This window comes from Castanea sativa, chromosome 4 (genome assembly GCF_040712315.1).
Source record: "Castanea sativa cultivar Marrone di Chiusa Pesio chromosome 4, ASM4071231v1".
NCBI lineage: Eukaryota > Viridiplantae > Streptophyta > Magnoliopsida > Fagales > Fagaceae > Castanea > Castanea sativa.
The window spans coordinates 34,574,166-34,588,227 of NC_134016.1; the positions used below are offsets into that span (position 1 = coordinate 34,574,166).

Here is a 14,062-nt window from a genome sequence, read left to right on the forward strand (position 1 = left end):
GTGTTTCTCCTCCGCATGCTCATCGCCACTGCCACCAACGACAGTTGCTTCCCCTTCCTTTCATTCTCTCTCCTCTTAAACCTCAGGCTCTCTCTCTCTCTCTCTCTCTCTCTCTCTCTCCTCATGCCGACCCACACCCATGGCGAAGCCTCCTTGCCCACCTCTCTTTGTTCGGCACCAGAGCTCTTTCTTTCTTCCCTACCAGCGTCATCAATGCCATCATAAAGCCTTGAAATCAATTAATGGGAAATGCACAAAGATCGAGATTGTGGTATAAAGGTAGAGACTTCTCTTGCTTTGGTGGTGGTGCTGGTTGGTTATCATGGTCCTATGGAAGCGTGCTTTTAGATAGAAGAAGAAGAAAGAGGAAGAAGAACTGCCATTTTCAAAATGGGTTTTTGGTTTCTTCAACTGGGTTTGTCTCAAAATTTGCCATTTCAGAGTGACAAATTCTCATAACCATGGTGGAACTTATTTTTTGTGTTGTGATCTGTGTCTCTCTCTCTGAGATCTTATGTTTTGTTATGTGTTTGTTGTAATATGTGGATGCTCCCAATCCTCATATCATATCAAGTTTGGATATACTTCTTTCAGTTCAGATGTTCTTGACTTTATCATAATTATTGATATGCTAAGATGTTCATATTGTATGTACTCAAGATTTTCAAGCAAATTAGTAGATCTACCTCATGTGGATGGGAGTGTGTTTTGGGAGAGAGAGTGTTTGATCTGTTTTGGGTTTTGTTTTTAATAAGAAATGTGTTAGAGTAACGTCTAAAAGGGAGGTGGGTTATGGAGTAGTAACAGAGTGAAGCACAGGTGGGTAAAGTGTCAAAAATGAAATCACGGGTGGGTAAGTTAAATTCGGGATAAACCACAGGTGGGTAATCTATAATTATCCCTATACTTTATAATAAAAAATATTTCTTAAAAATTGTGTTTGTGTCAAATAAATACCTTACCTATGGTGTAAGCAGAGATAAAATCTCAAATCTCTTATTTTGAACGACCTAAGATTTTACCAATTGAACTAACTAGAACCTACTTATAGTAAAGTTAAGAGTTTTCTAATTAGTGTGTATTTGTTATAATGGAGGTTTTTTTCCTCCCAAACAACTTGATTAAACGTTGCAGTTTCTAACTATCTATTTTTCTCATCTCGCCAAATCAACTTCATAAGAGCTTAAATGGCACATCCCTATGCACAAATTGTAGGGCTGTAAACGAGTTGAGCTTTGTCGAGTAGTGCATGTTCAAGCTTGGCTCGTCAGGAAAAATCAAAAGCTTGAGCTTGACTTGGTTGATTAGCTTGTGACAAGCCTAAAAATAGTGTTTGAGCTTGAGCTCGTGGGAAAGCCAAAAAGTTTGAGCTTGGCTTGACTTGGCTTGAATAATTAGTCAAGCCAAACTCAAACTTAATATCAAGCTCAAACTCGAGCTCATATCAAGTTTTTGAGCTTGACACCTAAAAAAATTATATTATTAAATGCTTAAATCTCTAAAATTAAGAAAAAAGAAAAAGAAAATAGTATACTCATTTTATCATACACGTAGTCTTGCTTATGATTAGCGATTATTCAAATGAATAATTTATGTAATTAAATTCATTCATTCATCATTCCTTATCTATTGCTTCAGTAATTGTTCAAAATACAATTTTATATTCACGTTAGATGGTGAAGGACTAGAAAATACTTGTTTGTAACTATTATAAATGAGAAAATATTAACATGTTTCATAACTTTACTTTAGATAATTGATAGGGAATGATCATATGTGACCTACTTAATTATTTATTTATTTTTAAATGTAACTATAGTCTAAAGTGGTTCCTGATCAGTTTAAAGGCAAGAAAAAAATTAAGGTAATATAAGTAATGGTCTCATGTTGGCCATGTCATTATTAAGATATGTGTAATGAGTATATTTAGCTAACACATATAAACTTATAAATGAGTCTATACTTGAATTGTTGTGTATTAAGCCTAATAGCTCACGAGCTTGTTCGTGAACAAATTTTTTTGCTTGGGCTCGGCTTGTTTATTAAACGAGCCTAAAACTAAGGCTCAAACTTGACTTATTTATAAACAAACAAACATGAACAGGCTTTTTATCGAGCCGAGCCCAAGTTATTCATGATCAGCTTGGTTCATTTACATCCCTAACAAATTGCTTGGAGGTCAAGGAGGGAAATTGTTCAAGCTGTGGAGTAAGTAGCATATTGTAACTATTTAAAAAAAAAAAAATTCATAAGAGAGAATATCAAGAGATTAAATTTTGTAAGGATGTGGTCTAAAACCCAAGTTTTACACCCTTTACTCCCAACATACCATATCATAATATCACATATTAAAATATAGGCACAACTATATATTAAAGAATAAGGAACTTGTTACTTTTTTTTTTTGGTTAAAGGGATAATATATTAGAAACACTAACCAACAACTGAAATCAGTCTATTACAAGATGTTGCTGCTCTTTCAAGAGTTAGCAAATTCACCACCACAGCTGGTGGGATATCAAAAGAAACAAACATAGCAGAAATCTTGGCTCCTAATTTAGCAAGTGCATCAACACATTGATTGGCCTCTTTGAACACATGTTCAATCCGAATCCTAGGAAAGGTCCTTAGCAGGTTCCTACAGCCAGATAAAAGTGGTTCCAAAGCAAGGTTAGCAGCAGAATTTCTCAACAGATGTACAATAGCTAAAACATTTATTTGAACAATGAGATTCTTAATTCCTAAAAAGGAGGCCAGATTCAATCCATCACAAAGCACCCAAAGCTCCGCAACACAACTAGTAGTACATCCCACACCCCTCGCAAAATCCCTTAGCCATATTCCTTCGCTATTACGAAGTAAACTGCCACAACTAGCTTTACCAGGATTTCCCAATGCCGACCCATCAGTGTTAAGGGTAGTCCACCCCACTAGAGGTCTCTTCCAAGCCACTTGAATGACTGCTTTACAAAGGGTTGATTTGCTGTCTAGACCAATAGCAAAAAACTCAGCCCCTTTCTTCACACGAGAACCAACCAAATTTGGCTCCACCACACCAGTTCTGAAAATGAATGCATTTCTTTGCAACCAAAGAAGCCAAATTTGATTAATTTTTTATCAAATTTGACTGCCCGCATGATTTAGATTATGTCTTGAAGGGTGGGCCTTGGTTCATTGGCCAACAGTTTCTTGCTATTCATCAATGGGAACTGGAGTTCAAAGCCTTAACTACCTTGCTCTTATCAGTGGCAGTTTGGATAAGGCTGCTGGAGCTTCCCATTGAATTCTACGAGCCAAGTGCCCTTTTAAAGATCGGACACGCTATAGGTCTTGTACTTCACATTGATGCTCATAAGGCTTTGAATGTTAGAGGTCGTTTTGCTAGGCTATGTGTCTAAGTAAATCTTGATAAACCCTTGATTAATACTATTCAGATTGGAAAAATGGCCTAGAAGGTGCAATATGAAGGTTTGAATTCTCTATGTTTTGTTTGTGGTCGTATTGGCCATCGTAAGGAGTCTTGTGCTTACATGATCAAAGAACAACCTGCTCAAGACTCTCAACAAAGCATTCCTAATAGTGCTTCTCCTTCTCTAGATTCATCTGAAGCTAATCCTTGCTCTACCGCTGTAGACAAGACCGCTAACCCAAACTCTACCTCTGAAGACAAGACGTATGGGGAGTGGATGATGGTGAGTAGAAGGAAAGGTAAGGCATGTCAAGTGCCCTTATGTGTACATTTGGAAAATAACTCTAGTGGTGTTGTCATTTCTGGGGATAAAGCTATTGAACCAATGTCTGACGCCCAACCTAGCAGTAGGGAAGGGAAAAGGAAAAACTTGAGCCCCACACCCAAACCGGTCACAATCCCTATTGACAAGTTTAACAAAGCAAGTCCTAAAAAGCCTAGCAACGGGAAAATAACGAGTTCCGAGGGAAGGGGCACCAAATCTAGAGGAATCTCTGCTCAATCTTTTGGTGATAATCCCTAGACTTTTTCAAACCTACCCTCTGGAGCTTTTAACTTTTCAGCTAGAACTAATCATTCTTTTGCTCATCCCACTCCCCCATCCTCACAGACTACCCAAGACATACCCACCTCTCACACCTCATCCTTCAACCTTGAACCCACCTTAGGAGTTTTGGACAATCTTTTACCGGAACAAGATAATCCCCATGGGGGACGACACAATAAATATGATTTGCAGAGACCCTACGCACATCATGGGCTGGTTCGAGGAGGATCTGATAGAGGCTTGGTTGAACATCTTCCCCTTAACCGAGACAAGCTAGCAGCTGGGTTCGCTGCCGATAATAGACGAGGCATGGACCTTAACTCCAAACCCATGGTGGCATATCGTCATAGATCATCCAACCCTCCCTCCCATTCCCCCAAACAACTCCAGTCCGTCCGTGAGACATTTAAATTTGCCCCTCTCGGAACTCTTTCTGTGCGAGATGGAAGTGGATCTGCTCGAACCCGTGATCACAAAAAGAAAGATTTTGGTGGGGAGACCCGTGGAGTGTGCAACAATGGGAAATATCCACTAGGTGAAGCTCCTTCAGTTCTCTGCTCCCAAGATCAACACGATTCTGGTCAAGTGCATAGAGGGGACTCTGGGAGTATGGAAACACTCATTAACTCTGTTCTCAGAGCTGTTAAGGGCGAAGACCTTGCTGATGCAAGCATGAAGCTTAAGAGATATAGGGGATAGATCTTCTCCTATCTGTTTTGATTCCTCCACCAATCCTTTTGTCATTCTGAATGTTCTTATTTGGACTTGCAGAGGTGCACTTGAGCCCTCCTTCAGACAGATTGTTTTGGACCTTGTGAATTGGCAGCATCTTCTTATCATGGTTATCACTAAAACTCGCTTGAGTGGGGATAGAGCTAAAGGTATTATGGCCTTTCTTCCTTTCGATGGAGCCGTGTGCTCTGATACCATTGGTTTCGCTGGAGGTATTTGGCTACTTTGGCGATCTGATCTGGTTCAAATGGAAGTGTTGTCCACCACAGAGTAGGAACTTCATGCTCTTATTTGAGTTAGTTCTCACTCTTTTTCTTGGATTCTTAGTGCTATCTATGCTAGTCCTAGACTTTGTGAGAGACTTATTTCATGGGAAAATTTGAAACTCCTTGCGGGCCTTCATAATCTTCCTTGGGCCTTAGTGGGGAATTTTTAACAAAGTAATGAATGATCAAGAGAAGTTTGGGGGGTAATCCTGTTAGCCAAAATAGAATTTGGCCATATGTGGACTATATGAATTGTGGCATGCTTGATTTGGGTTTTTCTGGGCCTAAGTACACTTAAACTAATAAGAGAGGCCTGGCTGGTCTAATTTAGCTTAGATTAGATAGATGTTGGGATAACACTAGTTGGAAGTCCCTTTTCCAGGAGGCCAATGTTACATACTTAGCTCAAGTTAATTCTGACCATTGTCCTCTCCTTTTAAACCTATCCCCCCCTCCTCCTTCATGCTTTGATAGACCTTTCTGGTTTTAGCCCAAGTGGATGAGCCATTAGGATTTTCCTAAAGTGGTTAATGAGGCTTGGGAGGGTAGGGATTTCAATCTCCCAAGGGATGTGGATGATTTTACTATTAAAGTTAAAACTTGGAATAAGGAGATTTTTAGGAATGTCTTTGCTAATAAGAGACGCGCTCTTGCTTGAATTTTGGGTGTCCAAAGAGCTATTGCTAATTATCCTAATTCTTTTCTTTTGAACCTCCAAGCCCAACTCTCGGATGAGTTTAATCAAATCCTTCAATGGGAAGAGGATCTTTGGGCGATGAAGGCTAGGTCAAATTGGATTGTTTATGGGGAGAGAAACACTTCTTTTTTCCATTTGACTACTCTAGTTAGAAGGAGTTTCAATAGGATCACGTGTGTTGAAAATGAAAATGGGGTTTTAACCCATGACATGGAGGAAGTTAAAAGCTTGTTTCTGGATGGGTTTAAGACCCTATACCAAACTAAGATGGTTTCAAGCAGTTTATCCTTTCAAGTAGATATGGGGTGGTGTGTTAAAATAGCCTAAGTTGATGCTGAGGCTCTTAGTCTCCCTCCCTCTGACTTGGAAATAACTAATGCCCTGTTTGCCATGAAACCCTTCAAAGCTCCTGGGCCGGATGGTATTCATGTTGACTTCTTCCAAAGGTTTTGGGGGAATGTTGGTGATTCTGTTATGCATGAAATCAAGCAGATTTTTTTGGAAAGGAAAGTTCCCCATTACCTCAATCAAACCTTGATAACTCTCATTCCTAAACAGGATGGTTCAACCTCTATTGGCCATTTTAGGCCCATTAGTCTTTGTAATTCTGTCTACAAGATTCTGTCTAAAGTTCTTGTTCAAAGACTCAGACATCTTATTCCTACTAGGAAGGGAAGGATATATGGTGATTAATTTGACCTAGAAAAAACCTATGATAGATTAGAGTAGAGCTTTGTTAGGATGGTCTTGGATCATTTTGGTTTTCCTAAGAATGTCTCTGAGCTTATTCTTAGCTGCATCTCTCCAACCTCTACCTCCCTCTTGTTTAATGGTAGTAAACTTGAAGCTTTCTCTCTCTCAAGAGGCATTAGACAAGGAGACCCTATATCTCCTTACATTTTCCTTCTTTGCATGGAATACTTAAGTTCTCTTATCTCCAAGAGCTGTGATAGTAGAGATTGGACTGCTATGAAGGCTTCTTAGAGCGGCCCTGGGTTCTCACTTTTTTTTTTTTTTTGTGTGTGTGTGTGTGTGCGGATGACTTGCTTTTATTTGCTAAGGCAAATACCAGAAACAGTGAGGCCATTTTAGGTGTCCTTGAAAACTTTTGTGAGATTTCTGGGCTGAAAATCAGCAAAAGCAAGTCTCGTATTGTTTTTTCCTCTAAAGCGGATGCCCAATCAAAAATCTCCATTTGCAACATGCTGGGAATTACTGCCACGAGTGAGATTGGAAGATATCTTGGGTTTCCTATCTTCCATTAGGGTTGTAATTGTAATGCTTTCAACTTTGTTATTGATAAAGTTCAATCTAAGTTAGCCGGGTGGAAGGCAAAAGTATTATCTCCTGTAGCAATTCTAATCTAAAAAATGGAGATGGAGGAACTGTTGGAGTAGGTTTTTAGGTGTTTTCTCTCTAAAATTGGCTTTAAAGAAGCCCTTGGAGATGCTCTTAGGTCCCAAGTTCCAAAAATCTCCTCTTTCCTCCAATGCAAACCTCTACTCCAACACAAACCATGTCACCCTCAGCTATAACTCATAGGATTACTATTTCCCAACTGTCTTATGGGTTGAACCAGATACAATAGGGTAAAAATTTAATTCTTTATAAGTGGGCATTAAATTAGATGAAACTCTTTATTCATTCTCAATTATGTTTTATACATTATCAAAACACCAATAACCAAGCCATAGTCCCAACTTTTTGGGGTCGGTTACGTTTTATACATTACTCATTACTAAAAAGCAAACATGTAACCTTGTGATACCATGAAGAATGCACTTGTATAATGGCATGCGGCCACTAACCAAGGAGCCAAAATTAATAATTATACAACATTTAACAAGGAAAAAAAGAATAGGACTCAGAAAACTACTGGCTATTCCAAGGAATTTATCAGATCTCTAAAATTGAAAACGACCCAATCGGCTTTTGCTGCAACAGCCTCTCGATGTTGGACACCAGCATAACAAATAAACAAGTCTGCACCTCCTGGCTTACGAGCCTATACATAGAAACAAAACAAATTAAAAAGAAAAGAAAATCCACATTGAATAGGAAACTCTTAGCAAAAAAATCACATTAACAGACAGTCATGGAGGAGTGGAGGACACAACTGGTATATGACTATCTTGTGGGAACCGAAATAGGGGTTTGGCCAATCATATAAAGCACGCCAACTTGATGGAGAGGCCATCGTAGGTTTTTAGTTTCTCTTTTTCTTCCTCTCCAACCATTGGAGCAGTCTATGTTAACACAACTTTTATTTAGGACTCAACTCAAAATCTAATAGTTAAAGGTAAGTTGAGGATGAAAAACATTTCCTTGAATATATGTATGTTGAAATGTGACAACTTGTGGAACATAGGCATCAGTTGCTTCAGCAGTTTTCTAATGGAAATCTGCCACAAGTAAACGATTGAAGTTTGGATGAATTTACTTACCTCAAGATCAGTTGCACCATCCCCAATCATGACTAATGCCTTGTACCCATGAGCCTGGAGAACCAAATCCATTAGCTTCACAAGCAACATGCTTAACAACCAAAAATTAAACAAACAGCTAAAAGACTTACCTTCCTTATCTGTTGTACTGCAGTGGCTTTTCCTCCACTCCTTGAAGTAGGCTCATTGGTGTCAAAGCCCACAAACTCCCCAGAACTTCCAAAAAGAAGTTGATTGGCAAATATGTTTTCAGGTGGAATCCCAAGGATCGATGCAACAGGCTTCAAAGGAAGAAGATTAATTAGTACTTACAAAGAGTAGATCAATGTTCAACTAATTCTCTAATGTAAAACAGAAATAGATGACCTATGCTGGATCTCACATAAACAAGACAATTTATTAGTCCTATTATCACTACAGAATTATCAAATCATTATAAATACACACACACATTAACCTTCTAAGCATTTAAAGTGTAACGTACAAAAGGAAGAAATTATTACATGAACAATACATATAGTTCTTTGCTTTGATAATCTCTGATAGATTATCCTTAGCATACAATATGTATCCTTAGCATACAATATGTAAATTAACAAAGCTTTTTCTAAGTTCTATCATTTTTTTTTTCAATTATGGTCCCACGGACAGGGAGAAAGGGATATTTGAACTAGAACCTCCACTTCATCAGGCAGTCTCCAATTGCTATCATCAATTAAAGCTTTTCCTATTTAATGAGTCCAGCAAGCTCCTTGACTCAGTTGGATCTCATGTCATGTTAGGATCCACCAAACAGTAATTCAACATAGTTATAAGAACATTAGACGTTCCAATTCCTACAATTGACTACTCTCAATCATTATCCAGAAAAATGAAGTAATTGTGTCACCACCTGTTTATTCTTGAATATGCATGCTGTGTGTGTGTGCCTGCCTGTGCCCAGTGCGTATGTATACTTGTTTTTATTCTTCAATGAATGCTTCTACAGAAAACAAAACTACCAACACTCATTAGTCATTCCATTATTTGACAGCATACATTGATCATTTGACGAAAGCCTCCAGAGATCAGGTAAACAGTGGTATTATTAGCCCTCAGCTTCTTGACTAACTCTTCTATGCCAGGAGAAAGCCTATATATCAATAAGTAACATTAGTGAATATCATTCAATTAAAAATTAAATCAATATTTTGTTAATTTAAATATATACTACATAAATCGTGTATAATCACAGTATTTATGAAGCTTTATTGTTGTTCACCATCAAAACCATACGGTTAATTCATTTTCTAATATTTAAAGATTTCCCCTCATATACAGAGTTCAAAGTTATGATTTGATGGCATGACCAAATATAGCTGTACTAACAGTTGGAACATAATAGCATCCATTATGTTGACAAGCCTAAGATCTGCCCCTTCAAAATTCCCTTGCTTCATTCTCATACTGATTAAACATTTATTCTGGTGAAAGTCGCAATTATACTTAATATTAATAACTTACGAATGGGAAAATTTTCAAAAATAATGATACAAGTACAAAACTTGCATTGGGTGGCCTAATAAACATTATTTGACATGGTTAGTAGGTGGATTGTTGCAAGAAATATTTTATTTATTAAAATGATGACTCTAAAAGTATCTTCCATATGATTTGATAACCTGATCCATAAAGATGCAAACATGGAATTAACTTTGATGCCACCATGCAGTCAAACTACATTAGACTAAAGATATGACACACACATTAAGAATTGAAAATATTTGTAAAGTTTTAAGAGGTCACAACATTTCACTTTGTGTTCCTGATCCATTCATGAGCAAAATAAGTATATGTTCATCCAATTGAAACAGATCCTAAAATATTTTGCACGATCTTGTAGATATATAAAATAAAACATTATCATGACTTTAGCCATGCAGAAACCTATAACACAGTGGACGATTTTTAAAATAGCTACCTGGAATAGAAAATGAAAGTTTAACTGTAGTAAAAATAAAAGAAAACAACAGCCTATGCAATCAGGTAACATGATAAGTAAACCTGATAAGGAAATATACTCTGCTCCAGAAAATGATGCACCTATTAATGCACTAAAGAGAAGCTTTGCTATCTCAAAGAAATTGGACAGTGCTTCATGTTTTATAAGATTTGGTGCCAGCAAACTGTGGTTTTGGTGACGCCTGAAGTATCCTGTCTTTTAAAATTAACATCCATTTTCAATATATATTTTCAGATGTAGGACAATATAAATCATTTATCTCTTTTGGTAAGATGGCAATGTTTCTATGGTTGTCTTCAAGTGCCATGTAGAACTCAATGCACTAATTCAATTTTTTACCAAACTATCCAGCCCAACCATATTAAGCAAACAAGTCAAAACATGCTCAAATAATGAAGGAAGCCCACATACCTTGGGGGCCTCTTTTCAAGAAAGTCCTGGACTTGGGAAAGGGAAGGATTAAACAAAGATAATCTGGCAGCCAAGGCCTCCTCAAAAGGAACAGAGCCACTCATTGCCCTAGCAATATTGAAACACAAAATTAATAATAGAGACTAATACCATACCAATTCAAGAGTTCTAATTAATGTGAGACATCAAACCTAGAAGTCCATTCTGCAACAGCCTTTCCAGCTCCACAAAATTCCGCAAGTTCATCAATGCCCTCATCTAGGCACACGGTACTATCAACATCAAAGCACACCGCATTGGCATTTGTCCATAACTCAAGAACCTCTACAAATTTAAGATGACAACCATCAACCACAGAAATATTATTCTAAATTATCAAAATTAGCATTGAAAAACTAAATAGTGAATATTTCAAGAGTCGAATGATTTGTTATCATAAGCTCTAAAATTCATGTCTAGATAAGCAAACTCCAATCTTTGGACATAAATTTCAACACTCAAGTGATAAGTCAATTCACTATTTTCTTGTACTTAATAAGAAATCCAACTGAAAAGAAGGAATTAACCAAGTTAAATATTAAACTTAACTAAATCAAAAAGTACTTAAGTTTGAATTAAACCCATGTTTCCTTCAAACTTGAAAATTGCAGATACAAGGAAACATTGAATGCTAACCTTTGGATTGTAGAGTGTTATCGAAGTGGCCCAACTTAGCAGATTCCAATGGTTGAACGGAAGCAGCAATTAAGTTCAATGATTTAGGTGATTTGCTCATCCCAATTAGACTGAGATTGAATTTTTTCGTAAATCGGGGAGAAAACACAGGAAGGAAAGGTGAGCTAAGTTGCTTACAATGAGCAGTAATTGGTGTCATCTGTGAACCCACCAACCCTTCCATCAATTTATCTGTTCCCATCAAAACAGAAAATAAAATAATCTTTAACACAAATGCTACTATACCAAAACATCCACAAACAATTGCACACCAAACTATAAAGGTTAATTCAACAAAAACACAAGTACCCATTTATTCATAACCAACAATTATGCCAATAAAGGCAAAACAAAAACCAAAAAACTAAAAATAAGTACATTTCAGCAGGACTAGAACTCAAAAGTCAAAATTTTAAAGCGTTAATAATTCACAACAAGCAAAATAAGCTCCAGATCCACAAATAATGCTACAAATATGAAAATTAGAGAACAATAACACTCTGTTTCATACCCCAGAAAATTTCTCAACCCCAGATTCATAAACCAAAAAAAAATAAATAAAAGAAGATTGAAATACATAAAGCTTTCCCATGCAGATTACAATGGGGTACGATGATATTAATAAAAGAAATGCAAATATGATATTAATGAAAGAACATACTTACAACGCTAAAAATACGAAGAAAACAATAACAAACAATAATCACCTTGTTCTTTAGATCTATCTGGTTCTGTTTCGGGTTGTTGGCAACTTTCAGTTTATGCTGTTTAAATGTTTGGTAAAGTGTTTGAATGTTCTTTGAACTAAAATTACTGTGAAGGCCCTTCACCAAACCCTGATTTTCCTTATTTGGTGCACCCGGCTTACCATGTCAGCATGCTTTCACCCAATTAAAAAAATTTCTAAAATTTAAAATCAAACAAAATACCCAAAAGAACACTGAAACTGAAAATCTAAAATTTTTTGTACTTACCCAACCGAGTAGCTGCCGGAGACGCCGAAAACGATTTCCCTTTTGGTTTAGGGAGTGGCCGAATCTCTCTCTCTCTCTCTCTCGTTATCTCTTTCTCCCTCTCAATCCTAATCTCCTTTCTCCCTCTCAATCTAAATAATAAGTGCGAATTACAACTTAATCACCAATAGTTTGAATGATATTTAACGGCAAATTACAACTTAGTGATTTGCTTAAAATTTAACTTACTAGTTTAAAATTTGACATTTAATAATATGAGATTTGACTAAATTTTAAATTTTCTCTCTTCTCTCTACGATTTAAAATGCAAGGATTTTTTTATTTTATTTAATCTTGTATTTTTATGTTTTTGGTATTTTTGAAAAAAAGACATAAAAGTATAACAAAACTACAAATTTAACCCTGTTTGTAACGGAAGTGGGTTATAGAAATTTAACTGAGCTAACTTCAAGTGGTTAAAGTGTTAAATTTTAAACTACGTGTAGACAACTTAAAATTTGGTCAAATCACACCTGAGTAAGATGTAATTTCCCCTAATAATAAAATTTTAAATTAAGGGTAGTACAAGTTGTACTTAACAACAATGGATGGCAAGATAACGGAAGTCCAAATTGAGGTGTTTGAAACTTAAAAAACAGAAATGAAAATTAGTAAAATTTAGATGGTAAGTTCTGAAATTTGGTCCCAAAAAAAAAAAAAATCACAAGTGATACGATTGGTCCCCGATTAGCATAGTTAAAATATGCAACTAGTCCGAAGCCATTTCCCTCCTATACTACTCGTTTAACTAGGTAACGGTGAGGGAGATAAGTTTTTAGCTTTTTTCTTTCTTTCTTTCTAATGTTTTTAAGGTCTTAATCTTATTTCAAATATGTTCTTGTGAGTTTGGGAAGTGATTATAAATATCAACTTTTTACTTATTTTATATATTGTTTGTGAGTTCATACTATTTTTTGTCTCATATTTATTTTAAATAATCTAACTTTTAATTTTTTGAAAGTAAATTAATTCTTAATCTTTTTATCCCACAATATGCAAATAAACAATTCTAAAATTGACAAATATCTAATTTATAGCATTTTAAAAGTAATTTAGTTTCTAACTTTTTGTTGGACTTATGCAAATAAACTATATCAAAATGCATACTTAGTTGAGTTGTATTTTCTTCTAAAATAAAAACCTGAGTTGAATTTTTAATTAAGGTGGCAGACTATCACTAGACCAACTAGGTTACATTGTAGGGATTACACCTTACACATGCAGGTTATAATCTCCTTTTATTTCACAACTTTTGCTATAAATTTGATCTGGTTAATTATGAGTGAGAAGAAAAGTAATAGTTCACTGCTCTCATTCAACTATTTAACATGACTAGCATGGTACTCCTAATGCACCAAATAATTTGTATCAACAACCATAGCAACTGCATGTGTTTTATTTGACGACTTTGGGTCAAGATCCAATTCTTTTGAACCAATTAATAAGTTGTCATTTTGACATGGTGCTACAAAATTTCATGCTTCTTTGGAATTCAATTCAAATGCATTTCTAACAAAAAGAAAATGCTTAATGCATATCGTGGGTGCACTTGTCGGCAGCTTTTCTCTTTAACATATTAGTTTATTTATGTATATGAACAATCTTTTAAAGTCTTGGTAAATAAGCTAATCAATAAATTAATATAAAACACACCAATTAACACATTCATTACACAAAGCCAATTTTCGAATTTGATCTAAATTTCACATAAACTTAATTAGGATGGACATTGTCTACCTACTCTGATATATTAATTGTACCATTATT

The 14,062-nt window shown here is 36.0% G+C and overlaps 1 protein-coding gene across 3 annotated transcripts; it reads right to left on the bottom strand.

The window, feature by feature from the left end:
• Window positions 1–7,324: 7,324 nt before the first annotated feature.
• On the bottom strand, window positions 7,325–12,387 carry LOC142630437 (phosphoserine phosphatase, chloroplastic). 3 transcript variants are annotated; one of them, XM_075804434.1, is made up of 8 exons: window positions 12,257–12,387; window positions 11,244–11,474; window positions 10,760–10,892; window positions 10,569–10,676; window positions 9,194–9,287; window positions 8,287–8,436; window positions 8,156–8,209; window positions 7,325–7,716 (listed from the first exon to the last, which is right to left on the bottom strand). In XM_075804434.1, the coding sequence occupies exons 2-8, from the start codon at window positions 11,464–11,466 to the stop codon at window positions 7,591–7,593; spliced, it is 888 nt and encodes a 295-aa protein (XP_075660549.1). In that variant the 5' UTR covers window positions 11,467–11,474; window positions 12,257–12,387; the 3' UTR covers window positions 7,325–7,590. The 3 variants fall into 3 exon arrangements, with proteins under 3 accessions (XP_075660549.1, XP_075660548.1, XP_075660550.1); XM_075804433.1 differs by lacking the exon at window positions 12,257–12,387 and adding an exon at window positions 11,990–12,128; XM_075804435.1 differs by lacking the exon at window positions 12,257–12,387 and adding an exon at window positions 11,948–11,971.
• Between the last annotated feature and the right edge of the window lie 1,675 nt (window positions 12,388–14,062).